The sequence below is a fragment of the Panicum hallii genome, chromosome 8 (assembly GCF_002211085.1).
Source record: "Panicum hallii strain FIL2 chromosome 8, PHallii_v3.1, whole genome shotgun sequence".
Classification (NCBI taxonomy): domain Eukaryota; kingdom Viridiplantae; phylum Streptophyta; class Magnoliopsida; order Poales; family Poaceae; genus Panicum; species Panicum hallii.
This window is the reverse complement of record NC_038049.1, coordinates 37,425,595-37,445,369: the sequence shown is the minus strand read 5'-3', so window position 1 is coordinate 37,445,369 and position 19,775 is coordinate 37,425,595. Positions and strand designations below refer to the sequence as shown.

Sequence of the window (19,775 nt, the reverse complement as noted above, 5' to 3'; positions counted from 1 at the left end):
TAAAACAATCTGCCCTGTGTTTGGCAGGTGGGTCACCTTGATGTTAAGTTGATCAGTTAATCAACCATTGAATTTTTCAATTTTAATATATGTTTTTCAATCAGAATGTGGAACCCTGATTCTTACAATTCAGTTACAGTAGTATTGTTTTTTTTTAAAATGAGATAAATTATTGGTTCCCATCTCTAAACCTCTAAAACTGGACCAAGCTCTAGCATGGCGTCGGGCCTCGTCGCCAAGAATCCTAAGCCATCGGATCTTTCATCCACGGTAGAAAAAAAAAACAGGTGCCACCATGCCGTCCTCGTTGAGCACCACCACACGCCTGCCGTTGCAGAGCACCACAACCCTGGGCAAACCTTTTGATGAGGCAACAGCAATGAACGCGCAAAGCGAGCTCGGCGGTGCTTCCAGAGGCCTCGTGGGTGATGCGCGGAGCTCGGCGGCCCGGCTTCTCGCCTTCTCCCCTCCGTGTGTTTGCTTTCTTGCTTCTCTCTATTTCCTCTTGTTGCACGGATTTTGCGAACACAAGATGCTAAATGGTTTATCTCGTCTCTTCCTGTTCCCGCTGCTTGCTGGCTATGTGGCTATTGGTCCATTAGTGTTGAATCTCTCTATTCATGTTCTTGCTGCTTGCTGGTTATTGATCTGAGGATTTGGCTTTAATTTGGGGAAATTATATTGGATTCAAGAGGTTGCTCGTTTAGTAATTAAGGATTTGGCTTTAATCTGCAAAACTGATAAGCATTTGTTATTGCTCAGCTCGCGAGCTGGCTCACGAGCTGAGCCGAGCTAGTGTTTCTGCTCGTTATCTTAACGAGCTAGCACGAGCTGCGGCAAGCCGAGCTCAGCTCACTCGTTATCCACCCCTACGACATGGTACAAGCAAAGACTCTTAGGCGACCTTTTTTTGATACTTTATATTTTATATATAATATAAAAGCATCTTACAAAATTACCCTCAAAGAAGGCAAAGAGTACAAGTCAGGTCTCCAAGGACACGAACACTTGCAGCCTCCACGTACCCAAACACGTATCCGCATTCGGTACAAGGAGAAATATGCTTGCAGAATTGCTGGATCTTCAAGATAGCGACATAAACGCCGATGAGCTCGCTGCTGTTGACTGACGTCGAGGACGCCTACACAAAAAGAGCCTCCTGCTTCAACGAGCTGAGGTTGAGGTGAGGTCATCGTGACCACAAACAACAAACATCTCCAACGAAGTGGGTGAGGATGAATAATAGTGCTGGAGTGTAAAAGATTGGCACGATGATCGAGCTCCCATGGTGGCCGGCGACGAACCCGGGGGCGTTGGCGTGGCTTAGGAGGATCAACGCGACTTGCTTGCTGGGTAGTAGTAGCTGCTTGAGAACGAACGGTGGTGAAAACGGCGAAGACGCACCTGTCCCCAAGAATTAAACTTGGTGGCAAATGGCAGCGGAGGTGGTCAAGGCGGCACCCTCCACCAACGTCTGGATGTTGCGGTGGAGCTCCTGCTACTGAGAGTCCGCAGGCTCGGGCAGGTTGCGCAGGAGCACCACTACGGTGGCGATGTTCTACCAACCCCCGCAGTTGGCGTATGCGATGATGACCTGCTGGACTCGGTGGGCTCGTGCCCGCGCGCCGCTCGTAATGTTACGAGCGTTCGGCTCGGAGTTGCGCCAGGGTGCACCGACGCGGGCGGCGGCCGGTGGTGCCGCCGCTAGTGCGAGTCCTCGCCATGCACCGTCTATATTTATTCAACATTTCTTACTATGTTTGTCTTGCACAAAAATCTATGCATCATCAAACGATTTTGTAACTGTTTTACATAGTACACAAATTTATATGGGTACTTGTTAAGCAATTTAGAGAGTACCCACTATGCCAAAAAACATGTGCGTCGATTGAAATGCACAAAAATATCTACACGTGAATATTTAAAATTTTTGAGACCTTCTGTTATGCAAGAATACTCATGTGTTTTTTTTCCAATGCACAAAACTATGTGCATCAGTACATTAAACAATTATGACATTTTTTGTGTGTAAAGAATATGTTTTATTGAAAATGTACATAAAGACATGTTGAGTTTTCTAGGCAAAAGGTTGTGTAGGTGGATCGGCAAATAATTTATACATATTTCATTTGAATATTTTTTGTTTCCATATGTTAGCTCCATCAAACAACATATCCTTTTTTAACAAACACAACACATTGACAATTGCGTGTTACATACAGAAGGTGCTTCAATACTGTGTGTAAAAAAATAATCATGCATTGTAAATTACTTTGCAATTTTTCCTTGTGATTTATCTATTCGCACACTATGCTTGCAATCTTATAATTTATTGTTAAAAACTATCCTGATTTAAAAATATTTTTATGTTATTTTTTATCCAATGCACAGATTTGAGTGCATGTGCTTACAAAGTCGGTACAATTGTGCATTAGAAATCTTAATTATTATTTATGCGGAGAAATATGTGCAGCACCATTCATTATTAAATAGTTTTGAAATACTCACATTATACAGAAATGTATGCATGCTCATGACGGCAGATTCGTGAAACCTCCTGATTCCTGCACTAGTGTGCGAATAGGTATAGCGTTTTTCTCCGACTCAAAAAATATTGTGCACCATTTTTTTCACTTAAATTATATGCACATTCTTATTTATTAATGTTGAGTGATCTTTTAAATAAAGAAGTCTTTAGATATGCGTCCGGTAGTGCATGTACAGTTAATCCGATCATCGGTTCTCTTCCCTCTATTCTCTTTCCTATTTCACCTTGATACAACGATCAAGAAAAGGCAACCTTACTTATCATCTAATAATTAATGTAACACAAGGCTTTTTGTTAATCCTCCAATGTCTTTGCTAGAGACTTTTCGTTACTGGTGCTATTTATTGCTATGGTCCTTATCAATAGCAAGTAGGACTATTATTTGTGAATATTTGAGTTTTGGAAAGAGGACTATAAGAAGAGAATGGAGGAAGTAAAAAAAAGAGAATGGAGGAAGTAACAAGTAACAATAACCACACAGTAAAAAAGGAGACCAAAATTTTAAACCTGAAGCCGAACCAGAGAACACTTTACGTTTTTTACCCCGGATCATGTAAAAAAATTCTTCGCAGTACAACAGTTTAAGATTCCTAAACTGGAACTCTCCTGGATCTCGTACCGCGGGTCCGCGGCTCTGGCTACGCATTTTTCGAAGAGTCTCCGTGTTTCATAGGGCGTATTTAGTTCCCAGACCGTAAACGTAAAAAAACCGTAAACGCAAAAAAGCCGTAAAATATTTACCAAATACTATACGCCTCGCCTACGATGACGCACGCATTGTTTTCACCAATCTTGGAGTCACCGGTCCTGGAGTGATCCACGTCGTCCATGTACCCGGCGGAACTCCTCCGCCCGGCTGCTAAAACTCCGTTCCCCCGGCCCGACTCGGGGTGCGGTGGAAGGTAGGAAAGGGAAGCTGGGAAGACACGGGGGCCCACCTGGCCTCTGATTCCTCGACACGTCCCCCGAGCCCGTGAAGCCCACTGTCACTGGCTCCTGCGGCCTGTGTCTGACGCAGACATCCCATGCATGTCGCCACCACAACTCCCTCTCTCTCTACATTCTACAGGCAGCAGCAGCAGCAGCATTTCCTGACCTGCCAGTGAATTTCGGATCTCCCGGATTTTCTGCAAGGATGGAAGGCTCTCTCTGTGAACTTCTTTTTTCTCTGTGAACCGGTTTGACGCACGTACTCGAAACGTAGTCAACTCATGTAGCAACTTAGGAAACCGTAACATGACAATGTCAAGTGTGTGTAGATAGCAACGGGTAAAATCCGTATGGATACTAACTTTATAGAGAGAAAAATAATGTAATAGTGCACAGAGGTATGCTGCCGGGTATGACTCCGATGTTAGTACTGTACTCTTGTCCGATGCTGCTGGTGTGGTTACAAATTACAAACCAGATGATCCACGGGAAGTGCGTTTAAAATATAAAATTGGTGTGGCATGTTATTTAAGTACCGACCTCTATTGGCTACCATTTTCACTACATGTATAGACCAGCCGATCCCTCTAGCCAACCGTGCGCTGACACGCACGCCACCCGACGTGGCATTATTTTAAAAACTGGCCACAGCGAGGAGCACCCCGGATAGGAGGCAGCAGAGAGGATCCGCCCCTCCCGCCCCCAATGCCCCAACACGAATATTTATTGCGCCCGCCCCTTGCCTGCAGGAGCCAGACAGCCCCACCCAGCCCAAATCCATGTCTTCCCCTTCCCCCGGCCCAAGCCCGAGCCCGTCAGAACCCGGCCCGGCTAGTGAAATTATTGCGGCCCCCTTCCTCCCTCCTCGCGGTCGCCTCACCCCCTTCTCCTTCACGGTGACCTCACCGCCGACTTGAACCGTTGAACTGGAGCTGAGCAATCTCTCTCACGCTGAACGCACTGGCGGGAGCGGAAGGCGAGGAGGCCACTCCACCACCACCGTCCACCATGCCGCGAGCGAGGTGACGTCGCCTCCCTCCTCACATAAATCTCTCTCTCTACCCGTGCCCAGCAGTAAAAAGATCGGGGGAGGTGAAGGGGGAGGGACTCCTGTGAGAGGCGAGGGGAGGGGAACGAACGGACGAGGCCGGCCGCGGAATCGGAGGTGAATTCGAGGGGAGGAGCTCAGCCTGGTAGGGAATTTCGCACGGTTCAAACGCGGGCGAGGGGGGCCGCCGGGGTGAGCGCGCGCAGGGGGGCGCGGCGGATGTGAAGATCCGGCGCTCTCGATGGCTTCTTCGGCGGCGGCGGCGGGTGGTGGAGGCGGGCGCGACGAGGATGGCGCCGCAGCGGCGCAAGGTGAGCCGGGGTTCGCTTCTCTCGGTGCGTGCGTGTTTGGGTTTGGCGGGTTTTGACGTGGGTTTGGCTTGGGTCCTGTGCGTGCGTGCAGGTGGAGGCGGCGGCGGCGGGGGAGCGGAGGACGGCATGTACGCGGAGCTCTGGAACCTCTGTGCCGGCCCGCTGGTCACGGTGCCCAGGGTCGGGGACAAGGTCTACTACTTCCCGCAGGGACACATCGAGCAGGTGCGCGCCCCAATTCGAGCGCCCCCTCCTCCCTCCCTCTGGACCCCGATTCGAACGCCCTCTTCCTCGAGGTTTTTGCTGTGTCTTCGGCGATCACGGGGGCAGGTGTTTCAGCGGAGCGCCCGGTGAATTCCGTTTCTGGCGGGCGAATTCGGCGGGTTTTGCTCCCTTTCCTCTAGTTTTGGGCCCGGGGTGCTCCAATTTTGGGGGTTCGCTGGCCTGACGGCGAATCGAGCGCGCTTTGAGCTTTGGCGTCCGAATTTCGTCTTACTGTTGGGTATCCTTGGTTCCCCTACAAATTTTTGGAGGAACTTTTTTGGTGGTTCACTGCAATCTGAACTGTCCCCTTGTTTTCTGTCCTGGAAGCATTGGAGATTGTAATTGTAATTCCGTGGAGGAATTTGGTGGTTTTTGTTCAGGATCGCTAAGTAGTTCGTCTTTCCCCGTTGGATTTTATTTTCTGCTGCACGACCAGGCTCTGGTTCCGCACCATTTGAGCTCATTTTGTGCCTTCGGCGTGCTGTGCAGTGATTTATGCTCAGTTTTTTCCAGTTCAGCGGGAAATTGCTTTAGTGTTTACTATTATGGGAGGGATTTCTTAAGTTCACGGTTTTTCACTTGAGAAATTTCTTGGTTTCATACTCGCTTGTGATCCTTGAATGACTCAGTTCGGAGTTCTTGCAGTTTAGTAGGCTAATTTGACCGTTAATCTATTGCTGTGGATTTCAGGTGGAGGCATCGACCAATCAGGTGGCTAAGCAGCACATGCAACTGTACGATCTCCCATGGAAGATCCTGTGTGAGGTCATGAATGTTGAATTGAAGGTACTTGACCCTCTCTTCTTATAAATGTGACCTTTCACGTTCAGTGATACATGTGTTTGGCGCCAATTCGTTTGTGTAGGCTGAACCGGACACTGATGAGGTTTATGCTCAGCTTACTTTGCTCCCTGAATCGAAGGCGAGTGATGCTTTTAGCTTTCACACAGTGCTCCATGCGAGGATCTTGGTCTGAAGTTTTTAATCAGGCGTCATTTGTTCATTTGTTTCGTATGTAGCAGCCAGATGAGAATGGCTCTAGTGAGGAGATGCCTGCTGGCCCCCCTGCTGCACCTGTGAGGCCACATGTGCGCTCGTTCTGCAAGACATTGACAGCCTCTGACACCAGCACACACGGTGGCTTCTCCGTGCTGCGACGCCATGCGGATGAGTGTCTCCCACCACTGGTTAGTTTGCTGGATCTTTGACTTGATTTTGCTGTTGCTGATGTTGTGGAGTTGCTATTTGTTGCTTGAGTGATAGTGATGATCTTTGCTTTGACTTCTTGGTCAGGATATGAGGCATCAACCTCCTACGCAAGAGCTTGTGGCCAAGGATCTGCATGGTGTCGAATGGCGCTTTCGCCACATATTCAGAGGTAATCTCTCAACATCTTTGTTATCCAACCTTATTCCAAGAATGTGTAGTGCTCTTTGCTCAGTTGCACCTGAGTGCAAGAGTTGCAAACATATATTGAACCAGTTTTGTGCATTAATGACTCCTCAATTTGATCTTAATTTGGTTTAAATGTGCTTCTGGGTACAATATGTATGCACCATGATACCTCATTGTGTTCATTGGAGGGACCAACTTGTGTTTCCACCAACATGTGTATTTTTGTTTCATTGCATGGGCCTGAACCATTTAATTTTGCCAATTTATGTTTCATCTTAAACGCTATAGTTTCTTAAAACAAGCACTTAATGTCACCATATGTCTTTTTTACTTGTAAGTTGCGCCAACTAATAGTTTTTGTGCTTGGTCCATGGTTCAACAATAGATTCTTATAATTAAGTTGTATCCTCATTGAAGTTATCTCATATACATTTCCGCTACTTCAGGTCAGCCACGGAGGCATCTTCTGCAGAGTGGCTGGAGTGTCTTTGTTAGCGCCAAGCGACTTGTTGCTGGTGATGCCTTCATCTTCCTAAGGTATGTTTTGTGACACACTGGTCAACTTTTCATATGAGCTTGTGATAAACTTGTTGTTGGGTATGTTTTCCCATTCACCACATAACAATTGCTTTCACGTATGCTGCTTGCAGAGGTGAGAATGGGGAGCTGCGTGTAGGGGTTAGGCGTGCAATGAGGCAGCAAGCAAATGTTCCATCTTCAGTAATATCAAGCCACAGCATGCACCTTGGGGTTCTTGCTACTGCATGGCATGCTGTTAGCACTGGAACCATGTTCACTGTCTACTACAAACCAAGGTTGGTGCAAAACCCTCTAGATATTATACTTGATAATTCCTGAATGCATTAAGCCTTGTGCTATATTTCTTTGGTCTAATATGTAGCTTTAATTTAACTTAATTTTCTTCTGAATTACTGCTCTCAGAACAAGTCCAGCAGAGTTTGTGGTCCCCTATGATCGCTATATGGAATCACTGAAACGAAATTACCCAATAGGGATGAGATTTAAAATGAGGTTTGAAGGTGAAGAGGCTCCAGAGCAAAGGTAAGCAATTGACTGGTGCAATTGTGGAATTTGTCTGCTTCGCATAGAAGGTTCCTCTATTAGAAGAGACTTGACATTCAATTCCTGTACCATTAGATTCACTGGGACCATTGTTGGAAATGTGGATCCTGATCAAGCTGGATGGGCTGAATCTAAATGGCGTTACCTTAAGGTTTTACTCCTTTCCTCGCTTTTCCATTGAAGTAGACTTATTTTGTGGAACATTGTTGTGATGTACTTCTGTATCATCCAGGTGAGGTGGGATGAAGCTTCTTCCATTCCACGCCCTGAAAGGGTTTCTCCCTGGCAAATAGAACCTGCTGTGAGCCCTCCCCCCATCAATCCGCTTCCGGTGCATAGACCCAAGAGGCCTCGCTCTATTGCCACAGCGTCCCTGACTGATTCTTCAGCTCCGACAACGACAAAAGAAGGTTTGGCCTTTTCATGCATGCAAAACCTGTAGGGTGGTTGTTAGTATTACTAATACACGTGTTTTACCTCATTCTAGTGGCTCCTAAGGTCACAGCGGAGACTCAACAGAATGTCGTACAAAGGACCTTCCAGATCCAGGATAATGCAACCCTGAGAAGTACTTTTGGTGATAAAAGTGAGCTGAACGCCGCTCAGGAGTCAGCCCTGCAACTGTCAGGATTTGATCAGGAAAAGAGTACCATCGATACGCAGAGGAAGTTGGGTTCGGATAGTTGGATGCAAATGAATAGGTATGAGAGTTACAATGAGATGTTATCTGGATATCAGCAACCTAAAGATCTACAAAATCAGCAGGGATTCTGTTCTTTACCTGATCAGATTGCTGCTGGGCGTCCTAACTTCTGGCACACCGTAAATGCTCATTATCAGGACCAACAAGGAAATCACAATATGTTTGGTTCATGGTCCATGATGCCTTCAAGTACTGGCTTTGGGTTGAACAGACAGAACTATCCAACGATACAGGAAGTTGGTAGGTTGCCTCAGACTTCCGCAAATACCGAGTTTGGGAATGGAGTTTATACTACACTGTCTGGCCGTGGCATTGATCAATACTCAGCTGGATGGTTTGGCCGTATGGTACCTGGTTCTCGCTTGGACGATGCACAGACACGTATGGTCAAGCCTCAACCTTTGGTTCTTGCTCATGGTGAAGCTCAGAAAATGAAAGGCAATTCATGCAAGATTTTTGGAATTCACCTTGACAGCCCAGCCAAATCTGAACCTTTGAATTCTCCACCAAGTGTTGCATATGATGGGATGCCACAAGCTCCAGCAGCACATGAATGGCGGAGGGTAGACACTGAAGTAGAGAAATGTTCCGACACATCTAAGATGGCAAAACAACTTGATGCTCCACAGGCAGATCCTATCCTAAAGAAGCATCTTTCATGTCCACAAGCTTCAAGAAGCACAGAGTGTAAATCACATGGTGGATCAACCAGAAGCTGCAAGAAGGTGTGTTCTTTTTTTTGGTAATCATTACCAAGCTTCTTCTCTTTAAATCTCTAAAGTTTGTGGAATGCAGCTAGAAGCCTAGAACTGTAGTTCCACATGAATGCTTTTCATTTCACCTGGTGCTCCAATTATTTTCTTTTTTAGTTTTCTACTGGGGGCATGCCTAGTAATGACTGCTTCTGACAAACTTCCAAAGCCTGCTAATTTACTAATTAGCTGTGGAGACATAATTAAATCTCCACCTCACTTCCATACCACTCCTTGTTTGGAACTGCATAGTAGGTACCATCTGAGTTCTTGTGGCTGTATGAACTATCTAAGCTTATATTACTGAAGCGTACTTTTCCTTTAGCATCACAGCTGTCCACAATGATGGTTGATGTGATTGTTGATTTAAATTATTTATTTAAGGTCCACAAGCAAGGGATTGCACTTGGCAGGTCCGTGGATCTTACAAAGTTCAAGGGCTACATGGAACTGGTCGCAGAGCTGGATGAGATGTTTGACTTCAACGGTGAGCTGAAAGATTCTAACAAGGAATGGATGGTTGTCTACACCGACAATGAAGGCGACATGATGCTAGTTGGCGATGATCCTTGGGAGTGAGTAACTATTGAATATTTCCCTTGATTGCTTGGTCGGTCTATGATAGCCAAAATCTTGATTTCACTCGTCTGCCTGGGCAGCGAGTTCTGCAACATGGTCCACAAGATCTTCATCTACACAAGGGAGGAGGTCCAGCGTATGAGTCCAGGCAACCTGAACTCGAGGTCTGAGGACAGCCCTGCTAATTCAACGGAGAGGGGCTCTGCTGTCAGGGAGACACATGGCTGCCTGCCTACCTCGTCCCTTAACTCCGAGAACTGCTAATGCCTTCGCAGCTGGTAATGCAATCTGCTTCGCTAGCAGGTGGACCCAGCCTTAATTATAATTCCGAACGAAAACCTTCACTAATCTTCGCCTGATTGCTGTGCTTTTGGCAGGTCTCTTTTGAAGTAGCAGCAGAGGACGGAACGCGATGTATCCATAGGTCCGGTAGTGGCGCTTAATGCTTTTTATATGGCATTGGATGAGCCCAGAGTACCCTAGTATTTATAGCTGGAGCTCGTCCTGGTGGTCTAAGTTGAACCCTCTCATTCGCTGCAGTTTTGGTTTCTCGTTTGGTGAGGTTAGTCCTTGTCATACCACCTAATGTATGCGTGGAACAACTAAACGAAGCCCTCCCGCGCTTCTTCCCCTTGGCACTAAGCGGTGTACATAGCTGCTCCCCTGCATTAAGCCTAATATATTATCTGCTTAATCGACAATCCTGTGGTCTCCTGCCTAAAGTTTCGCCGTTGTGTTGCTGTTCGGCGTTCGGAGGTCATTCTGTGCTCCCCTATAGTGGAGTGTTTCTTTCATGTTGTACTCTGGAATGAGAGCTTGTGCCTAATATTTCCTTTTTCTGTCTTTTTTTGGAGGATTTTCCTCATGTTCCGTTGTAGTCGAGTCTGTTGGTGCGGTGCCAGACCAATCATGTTCTCTTCCAGCGCAAGCTAAGGTTCCGGTTTGTGGCGCTGCTCGGTTCGGTGGCGCCCGCAGCGCAGTTGGACATGGTCTGATGCTTCCTGCTGGTGCTTGTGTGGTGTGAGTGCGACATGGTCTGGTCGGGGGCGGAGGCGGCATGTCTGAATCACTACGCCGTCGGAGTATTGCAGATGTTGGTCAGTAGTTGGTGTGGCCAATGGCGCCAGCCTGCGGATTGAACTCAACGGACCGCATCCAGAGGCTGCAGCCATTGAGGCATATGCTTGTCTTTGTCAATGGGCCGCCCGACGCCCTATGCTCGTTTGCATGTTAACAAGATCTCTCGCGTGGTGCTTGACACCAACATTTTTATCGTACTGTCGCTTGGAAGGCTACAGGTTCATTATCGTACCATCGCTTCCAATCTTGATTCAAGCTTCTTAAGAGCTTGCCTCCTTTGTTTTGCCAAGACACGAGTGTGCCGAGGGCCGATAGATCAGAGGCTGCAAAGCCGTCAATGTCACGTCTACTAAGGCCCTGTTTGTTTGCCCATGAAATTATATAATCCAGCTTAAAAATCTGAAAAATAATCTCACAAAGAAACAAACACAACAACTTATTCATCGGATTATATAACCTACACCTTAGATTAAAATAATCCATAACCTGCTGAAAACATACTTATTTCAGATTAAAGTAATCTACACCTCAAATAATCTATGTTGCCAAAAGCTCATAGATTATGGCCTATTTTGTTTCCTTGCTAGATTATATAATCTAGCTTATAATTGTAGGGTTATATAATCTAGTTTATGGGGCTGTGCACTCCAACTCCAGAAAAATAGCTCCAGTCCACCAACTCCAGGTTTTTTCAGCTCCACTCCACGAACTCCAGCAAAATAAGAAGTTGTTCTACGTGTTTGGCTAACTGTCTGACTCCAGCTCCAGGAAAGGGACGCTTTGGGAGGAATAGTCTTTTTTGCACTTCTTTTTTTTCTTGGGAGGTTTCATTTGTGTTCCAATGTAAGCTTACAATTGGCTGATTTGTAGCACATATCTACGCAGATCCTCGTTACTTTCGTTTGTGTTGCAATGTAAGCTTTCGTGGCTGATTCCTCCTATCACCTATAGTAAAAACCACACTTCATCTGCCTTGTTCTCGTCTTCCTACAACTATGAACCTTGTGGATACCTGACCCAACCACGGCCAACCACGCCGTGTAATTTGTGATTTTGGACTACACTGTCTTCTATATGACAAAAAAATTCTGCTGCTCGATCGATGCTCATGAGTCTAGCTTACCCTGTTTCAGAAACTCCAGGTCCTTGAGCTGCCGCTGCTGAACTTCCTTGGACATGGTCTTCCCGTCCCGCTTCCTCTCGCCGGAGGCCACCTGCTTGGCCATGGACGCCACCATCCTCTCGATCGCCGGCCTCCCGACGGACAAAGAAAATTCTTGCTGACGCGGCGGCGGAACTCGGCGAAGTCGACGATGTTGCCACAGACGCCACCCTCAATAATCTGAAATATGCATCTCCTCCATAGCTTACAGGATTATCATAATAAGGACATGAATTATATAATCTAGATCATAATCTAAGATGTTTGTTGATCATTGAGGATTATTTAAGCTTAGCAGCATTGGTACTGAAATTATTAGTTGTGTTTTATCGTCTCCCTCCCAGTCCGAAAGGAGCAGCCAGCATGGGCGTCGCCGTTGCCAAGTACGGGCATCAAGTTCCTCTGCCACGCTAGCTGTTTCCACCTCCTTCCAACCATCGCGCCTCGAGCTTATTCATATTTTTTTTTTGAAAGAGAAGCAGGAGCGCTGTTGATTCATTTAAGCAAGAGGAAGAAACTCCGAGTTACAAGAGGTTTGCTATTACCCAGAACAAATAACTCTCTCCTAACCCAATTCTAGTTACCACACGCTCTTCTTCTACAAGCGATGTCTTCCTGAATCAGAGCCGGTCCCTCGAGCTCCACTTACTCGAGGACTTTAGGGGACGTTTGGTTCAAGGCTTGAATGAGCCAAGCTAAATTTTGGCTGTGCCAGCAGAATTTGGCCGACCTTTGGTTGGAGGCCAAGTTTTGGCCTCCAGAATCTTTAGCTGGGCAAAACTCTGGCCAGCAAAGCGCCGGCCCAGATTTGGCCCAGCAAAACTCTGACTTGGCCAGCAATAGAACTGCTAATCTCAAAAAAAAAAGGCAATAGAACTGCTGTACGCTGATGTGCCATTTTCTGATTGGTGACACGCAATGCTTTGCATTTTGATTTAGCAGACTTAAACGTTCATAATTTGTTCAACCCTATATCTAACAAACAATCCGTTTGGACCTCGCAAAAAAAAACACACAATCCATTGGGACAGCTGTACTCATTGTGATTTAATCTACAAAACAAGACCGTGCTGACCATATTTTTAAAAAAGTAAAATGACATGTAGGCCCCACATGGCATACTTTTGGCTTTGGGCGTGGCCCTAGCTTCAGCTTGGCTACAAACCAAACGCTCCCTCAGAGCTAAATTTTGTCACCGTCCAACTTTGGCCAGGGCCAATGTTTGGTCAGGTCAGGCCCGGTCCTCGCTCGGCCGTAGGGTGCGCCGGCACGGAGCGAATCCCGGTCGGAACGCCTCGGTCACGGGAGGACCGGCCGGCCCGGCGCTACGTACACAGCAGCCCTGGACCAGAGGAGCCATCCCGTCGTGGTGCCTGGACCGGACCCTGAGCTCCGAAGCCTTTTCACCCTGCGGTAACCTTCCAAGAAGTCTGCGATCCCTGCAACGGCCGTTTCTGCCAGCACGCCGGCGGCGGTAGATCCAGCCGCAGGCGCAGGCGCACGGGGCCTTCAAGACGGCTGCAGGCACAGTGATTGTGGCCTGACACGGCTGGGTCACGGCGCAAGGTATAACGCGCGAGGTGTCCCAAGGCGCAGGAGGTGCGAGATCGGGGAAACGAACACAGGAAGGGAGTGAGCCGTGTTCAATGCGCGCGTCCCGCGTCTCGTCGTCCTCATGATTGAGCTCCGTCCGGGCGCCGCCGCTGGCGGGTCTGGCGGTCGCGCTGGCCGGCGACAGACGCTGCCGCCGTCGCAGGCGGCGCCGGGCGGCACGCCGGAGGGTAGGCAATCATACGGCCTCGCGGCCATTTATGCCGGTGAGGTGAAGCTCTGCGCGACTGCAGTGTAGCGTTCGCGCCTGCTGGTCCGCCCTCAGCCAAGTGGACGTGGGCTGGCAGGACGACGGGGAGTCCTTTCAGGAAGAGCAGAGCGAGCAGCAATTCGTTCAGAAGGACGCAGCTCCGGTCTTCTGTTTTTTTTTTCCTTCTTCCCCTCTAAGACTTCTGCCTTCTTTCTTCAGCTCAGGGATTGCTTGCAAGTGCAAGGTGGCTCAGAGGCTGAAAATGAGGCGAAGCGGAGAAAAAGAATTCACGAAGCCGAACCGTTTCCGCCTGAGCTTTTTACCGCTATAAAAAATTACAAAAATGCGGCACCGGGAGAGACCAGTCAACCACTTGCCAAGTCCAGTACCACACCTACACTGCAAGTAAAAACTGCTGCTTTTACCCTCACCTCGCGCCAGGGATACAGCCCAGATCCGTCACAGATATCAGGGACACGGCGGTACAAGTAGAAACCTGCTTCTGCTTTCTACCGCGTTTCAGCAGAAAAAACTGCACCCGACCATCTCGCCGGGAACCAGCAGGATCCAGCGCTGGCTGCCAACGGCCGGCTGCAGCGTCTGGCCAAGCGTGCCATGGACCACCAGCCTCCCTCCCTTAGTCCCTCCCTCCCTGAATTCTTGCTTCCAATCCAACACCATGCAGCAGCGGCTTGCGTCAGGCTCTTGAAACCCAGCAACACAGGCAAGGCCACACCAAACGGAAAGCACCATCCAGGCATTCAACATTCCACCGCACAGGAAAAGAAGCACACCAGAGTGAGGATTTTAAGCTGTTTAAGAACGGATTTTGCACTTTTCCGATCAATGCAGGTTTTGGTTCAGAGTCGCAGCAGGACTACACAAGGCAAAAGCATGTACCAAGAACTAGGACAGACTACCTTTAAAAAAGAAAAACTAGGACAGACTAGGGGAATACTGACATTATTTTTGACTCTAGACGATAACTAAAGACTGGAGGATAAATATGGTTCTGAAAAACCCTGAGCAGCTCTCTCTCTCTCTCTCTCTCTCTCTCTGACTGTTAAAAGACGAAGATGGTTCTGTTGAAAGTCGCCCCTAAAACCAGAAACACCAGTGTTTGTAAATTCCTTAGCTACATTGTTTTCTTCTTTTTCTGAGGTTGGTCGAGCCGCCTTCCTTGTCCTACATCACGCCATGGAACCCGGCAGATTGCATGAGGACGGTCTTGATTTCCTCCGGCATGAGCCCAGGGCCATCCTTGCACAGCTGCAGTGAGGAACAAAGAAATTGAGCGCTTGCCAGTGTATTTTCATGCGGAAACAAGTCATCTTCAGTTCACATTTCAAGCAGTTAGGGCAAGACAGCTTGCGCATAATAGGAGAAAATGGTGGTTTCTGGCAGTGAGGAGAGACAGATGTGCAACTGTAATTACCTCAGCCTTGAAGACGTCTAGGGTAAATCCATTGAAGCAACTGACAACAGCCTGCTGGACATCGAGGCCGAGGCCTTCGATCGCCTTCATAGCATTAAGCAGAAGACCAGGCCTGCGAGCGCAGAACATGTGGATGTTGACCGCTTGGCCTTCCCTCATCCTTACCTCAACCTATTGGAAGAGTAGAGAAAAAAAATGCAGAATTGAGCTATATGCTTCAACCAGTATGGTAAAAAGTGTCAACTAATGCATACATCAGTCACATTACATCTTAACTTCAGCCTAGTTCTTGCAAGAAATCAACCAGAGAATGCTATATTGTGTTAAAGAACCATTCATCTGAAGGAAACCACTTTTTTTTCTGAATAAGAAGGAAACTACTTATCAAGTAGCATTCTGAGAGAACAGATACTGACCCTAGGTTGCTGAGAAGTAGGGCTTGGCATTGCGCTTGTGCACAGCTCTTCCTTCACACGAGACGGCAGAGTGGGCAGTGTCGGAGTCAGAGGGTGGAAGCTTGTGGGTGTTGGAGGCAGTGAGGCTGTGGAAGGGGGCGACTCAAGCTCATTCTGAAGATCATTGATCTTCTGCAGCAGCTCCTTCAGGTACTCGATTGCGTCTCCAAGAATCGAAGCCCTGTCCATCTACCAGTTGCAAACAGCGACAGTCAGTTAATTGGCCAGCCACAAGGAGAAAGTATCACTAGTGGACTGCATGTTTATAATAATGAGATATATATGTACCGATAACACTAAAGCTGAAGTTCAACACAAAAACAGATAACTGAAACAAGTCATGCAAAAGTACTATTAAGCCATAACTGATGCTTTCTGTTTTGCATGATTAGAAATTAAGATATTTGCCTTTTCAGAACAAAACTGTAACAGCAGAGATGTAGGGAAGATCCTTTATTGTTTTTGCTGCAACCTGTTACTACTTGACTGACTCGAAACAGAGAATGAGGCCCCGTAATCAGGTAAAGAGACTGTGATGGATAGTGATCTGTATGCAGGACAACTTATGAACAGAGTTCATGGACATCTTATTTCAGATGATCATGTGCTATGTTAATCATGAATACCTTCCTAGACAAGAGAGATCCCTGAATCGCGACAATAACTGCCAATATACAGAACAATTGCTACCTTTCACAAAAAAGAAAGAAAGAAAAGAAGTGAAGTCACACCATGTAGATTGAGACCATAAGCAAAGCACTAGCCATAGCATCCTCAGAACCTGAACAGAGGAACTGAAACTGTAGATGCTAAATTGCTAATCCATAGCAATAACTCTGAACTGAAGGATGTGCAACCAATAGAACCTAAAAGGCTAAGCTATCTCAAGATGAACACCCAAATCTTCCAAATGGCTGAAACCCACTTATAGGATGCCATTCTAGGGGAAAACTTTGCACCTGAGATGCGCATATCAACCGTTTATGGCAAACAATTCATCACAAACTCAATTGCATGAAACATACAAAGGTAACAGACGCATATAACAATGTTAGATGCTAACCACGGAATTCTATTTTTTTTTCACATTGCTCTAGAACTCAACTGGAATCAACACGCGTTACAAACAATTTAGCACAGAATCAATTGCATGGAACATAACAATATAACAGGCACATACATAGCATTGCTAGATGCTAACCACATAATTCTCATCTTTGCACTCTCCATTGCAAGGAAAAGCAGAGAATTCATCGAAATTAAGCGCAGGGACAGAATTCTCACCTTGCTGATCTTGGGGACGACGGACCGGAGCATGTAGAGTCGGTCATTGAGCTTCTTCCGGCGACGGCGCTCCGCCATGAGGTTCTTGGCCGGCATCCCCTTCCTCTTGCCCTTCCCGTCGCCCGCGCCACCGGCGATCACCGTGCTGTTGGCGTTGGAGTCCTTGTCGTCCTTCTTGCCGCTCTCCTCGACGCACCTCGCGTCCTCCGAGTCGTAGTTGAGCCCGGACGCGTCGATGCTCCCGCCGTCGTCGTCGTCGGCGTCGTCCAGCACCGTGTCACCGCCACCAGCCGAGGCCGCTCCCGCGGCCGCGGCGAGGGCCTCCGCCTTGCGCTTCTTGTCGTCGTCCTCCTCGCCGGCGTTGCGGCGGAGAGCGCGCTTCTGGAACAGCGTCGGCTGCGCGCCCACGGGCGGGAAGATCTCCAGCGGGCGGAGCACGGCCGCCTTCCCGCGCGCGGAGAACGGCGCCGTCAGGGACGCCGAGGCGGGGGGCGCCGGGGCGGAGGAGCCGGCCCCGGTGCCGTTGCTGAACATGTCGAACCCGACGAGGCCGCCGAAGTCCGGCATTTGCGCCGGCGCGGTGCCGAAGCCACCGAACGAGCCGAGCAAGCCGGCGTTCCCCGCCGGGATCAGGGGCAAAGGCGAGGAATTCGACACGCTCCCGGCGCCGGCAAACGAGACCATCTCGCCCCCGGACACGCCGCCGCCGCCGGAGAGGCCGAGGTCGAACCCGTGGAGGTCGTACGTCGCGCCGCCGCCCATGTTGAAGAGCGAGAACATCTGCGACGAGCCGGCCCCGAGCGACAGCCCCGGCGGCCCCTGCCCCGGTGGCGCCAGGAGCAGGGACCCCTGCGCGCCGGCGCCGGCCGCCGAGTTGAAGTACCAATCGTCGTCGAGCACCGGCGGCGTGCTGAAAACCCCGCCCCCCAGGTCGGCGACTTGGGCCAGGGCCAGGAGGTTCTGCTGCTGTTGCCCCAGCGGCTGCGTTGTCCCCAGCATCATGGGCGTCGGCGGCGGCGCGTCCTGCTGCCGCTGCTGCTGCGCGCCGCAGCCGTCCTGTGCCCAGAGCGGGTTGCCGAACGGCGGCAGCATGGCGGCGCCGCGCGAGGGGGAAGGGGTCCTCGCTTTCTTGGGGTGGGAATGGCCCCGGAGGGGAGCAGGCGCGGATGGCAGAGCTGCAGAGGACAGCGGGCCAGCGGAGTCGTCTGAGTTCTCTCTCTGGCACGGCAGTGCGCCAGCGCCTGTATTTGTATGGAGGTGAAGTACTGTGGACTGGGCCGGCAGCAGCAGCACCGTGGAGAGAGAAGAGAGAGAAGTGCAAATGACCAAACTACCCTTCGTCCGAAATTTGGGGCTAGTACCGGGCATGGGTTGGGGAAAGGAGGAGGATGACGCCAACCGCTGGATTTAAGGATCAAAGGACAAGATCAGGTTTGAAGCTAGAATGGTAGCATAGATATGCATAATGGGAGAAAAAAAATTGGTGCACTTGGTCTAGGTTGTTCAAGAAAGATAGATATGTACCTCTTGTTCGCCGCCGAACCGCCTCGACACCGCTTGTGTGTACGTATGTGGAGGCAGTGTACTAGGTAGACATTGCTCTGAGAGAGAAACGTAAAGTCGCCAAAACAAGCATGGTTCTATGCCAGCTTATGCTGACGCTATATTGATTAGCCCTATTAAGTGCCGACAAGTAATGTAGCGCTGGAAGCGTAGATCTTAGCGGGAATATATAATCTTCCAAAAGATCTCTCGGCTATGTTTGCATATCTTTAGAGTGAAGCATCAGTTACTTCTACTGATAAAATCATAGAGAAAGATCTAAGATATTATTAAAAATGCGAGCATTCCAAAATATCTTGCCGGCCTGTGCTTGGTTTGGAGATATGCTGTGGGATGTGTAAAGAGAAAAAATATGGCACTTTGTAGGTGGTCGAAAAAATTGGACATGCATATCACGTTCACCAATCTCTGACTCAGTGAAAAATTAGACAACCACATCATATTCACCCAATATAAATTTGATGATGTGTACCAATTTGTGCAGATAATGTATTGATTAGCCAACATTAAATATTGCCAAATGGTGTATTAGCAGGATGTGTAAATTTTAGCAGGAATATATAAGGTTCCAAAATTTCTCTACTATGTATCTTTATCTTTAGATGTGAAGTATTGGTTATTACTATTAATAAAACCATGGTGAACATTTTGAGATATTGCCAAAATGCACATCCTTAAAAAATATCTCGCCAGCCTGTGGACGGTTTGGAGATGAACTATTGGCTAGACAGCGGGAGGTGATGCCATCAATTGTTAAATAACAAGATATATTCAAGTATGATATGCCACCTTAATTGTTTGAATTGAAATAATGCATATCTCATGAGAGAATAGTTCTATAAGAAAAATCCAAATTGTAAACAATTTTTTAAGATAAAAAGACAAAACTTGTTTAGCGGTAGAATGAATAAGGACAATTGTTTAAGATAAAAAGGTGAGAGGTATGCCAATATCTTTCATGAACTTCAATTGTGAGTGGATTGTCTAATCTATGTCATTGATAGTTCAAGGAGGGTACAATGAATAAGGTAGTTTTATATGTAGCAATAGACAATTGCACACAACTTTGATATAGTTTGCACTTTTTTGAGTTTTCTATTATTATTATTTCTCATAGTTGTTGCATAGTTAGCATAATGTATGTTACTATTTGATGTTCTTATCTTTGTATTGGTAAGAATAGATTGGTAGGAAGGAAGAAAATAAACCTTTAATATTATGCTCCAATCGTGCTTCTTAATTCACTCTAACAATATTATTCAAAAACTGAAAATACAACAATATATATATTCTTCTAATGATTTCCTACTAGGTAACTTCATCAATCTATATGATTTGAAATGCTAACTTAATTTTTTCCCTTCTTAGTAACATACATTTAA

The 19,775-nt window shown here is 47.7% G+C and overlaps 2 protein-coding genes across 5 annotated transcripts; one reads left to right on the top strand and one right to left on the bottom strand.

Annotated features, from left to right (window-relative positions):
• The first annotated feature begins 4,371 nt into the window (after positions 1-4,371).
• Positions 4,372-10,405, top strand: LOC112902240 (auxin response factor 23-like). 4 transcript variants are annotated; one of them, XR_003230523.1, is made up of 15 exons: positions 4,372-4,837; positions 4,929-5,062; positions 5,792-5,887; positions 5,967-6,023; positions 6,121-6,288; positions 6,395-6,479; positions 6,943-7,033; positions 7,147-7,311; positions 7,439-7,558; positions 7,655-7,730; positions 7,812-7,989; positions 8,067-9,007; positions 9,448-9,609; positions 9,694-9,891; positions 9,991-10,405. XR_003230523.1 is itself a non-coding variant. In XM_025971203.1 (15 exons), exons 1-14 carry the CDS (start codon positions 4,768-4,770, stop codon positions 9,875-9,877), a joined length of 2,556 nt encoding a protein of 851 aa, XP_025826988.1. In that variant the 5' UTR covers positions 4,386-4,767; the 3' UTR covers positions 9,878-9,891; positions 9,991-10,405. The 4 variants fall into 4 exon arrangements, 3 of the variants coding, with proteins under 3 accessions (XP_025826990.1, XP_025826989.1, XP_025826988.1); XM_025971203.1 differs by having other exon boundaries at positions 4,386-4,837; positions 9,419-9,609; XM_025971204.1 differs by lacking the exon at positions 9,991-10,405 and having other exon boundaries at positions 4,384-4,837; positions 6,124-6,288; positions 9,419-9,609; positions 9,694-9,877.
• Positions 10,406-14,471: 4,066 nt separating this feature from the next.
• On the bottom strand, positions 14,472-18,058 carry LOC112902242 (transcription factor ICE1-like). Its single transcript, XM_025971206.1, has 4 exons — positions 16,831-18,058; positions 15,508-15,735; positions 15,092-15,262; positions 14,472-14,925 (listed from the first exon to the last, which is right to left on the bottom strand). The coding sequence occupies exons 1-4, from the start codon at positions 17,920-17,922 to the stop codon at positions 14,842-14,844; spliced, it is 1,575 nt and encodes a 524-aa protein (XP_025826991.1). The 5' UTR covers positions 17,923-18,058; the 3' UTR covers positions 14,472-14,841.
• Positions 18,059-19,775: the final 1,717 nt, after the last annotated feature.

Excerpts from the sequence above, each read along its gene's own strand:
- LOC112902240 (XM_025971203.1), top strand. The coding sequence starts at position 4,768 with ATGGCTTCTTCGGCGGCGGCGGCGGGTGGTGGAGGCGGGCGCGACGAG. Across the intron at positions 6,480-6,942 it reads CTTTCGCCACATATTCAGAG|GTCAGCCACGGAGGCATCTT; the intron begins GTAATCTCTCAA and ends CCGCTACTTCAG. Across the intron at positions 7,034-7,146 it reads GATGCCTTCATCTTCCTAAG|AGGTGAGAATGGGGAGCTGC; the intron begins GTATGTTTTGTG and ends TGCTGCTTGCAG.
- LOC112902242 (XM_025971206.1), bottom strand. The coding sequence starts at position 17,922 with ATGCTGCCGCCGTTCGGCAACCCGCTCTGGGCACAGGACGGCTGCGGC. Across the intron at positions 15,263-15,507 it reads CTACTTCTCAGCAACCTAGG|GTTGAGGTAAGGATGAGGGA; the intron begins GTCAGTATCTGT and ends CTCTTCCAATAG. Across the intron at positions 14,926-15,091 it reads TAGACGTCTTCAAGGCTGAG|CTGTGCAAGGATGGCCCTGG; the intron begins GTAATTACAGTT and ends TCCTCACTGCAG.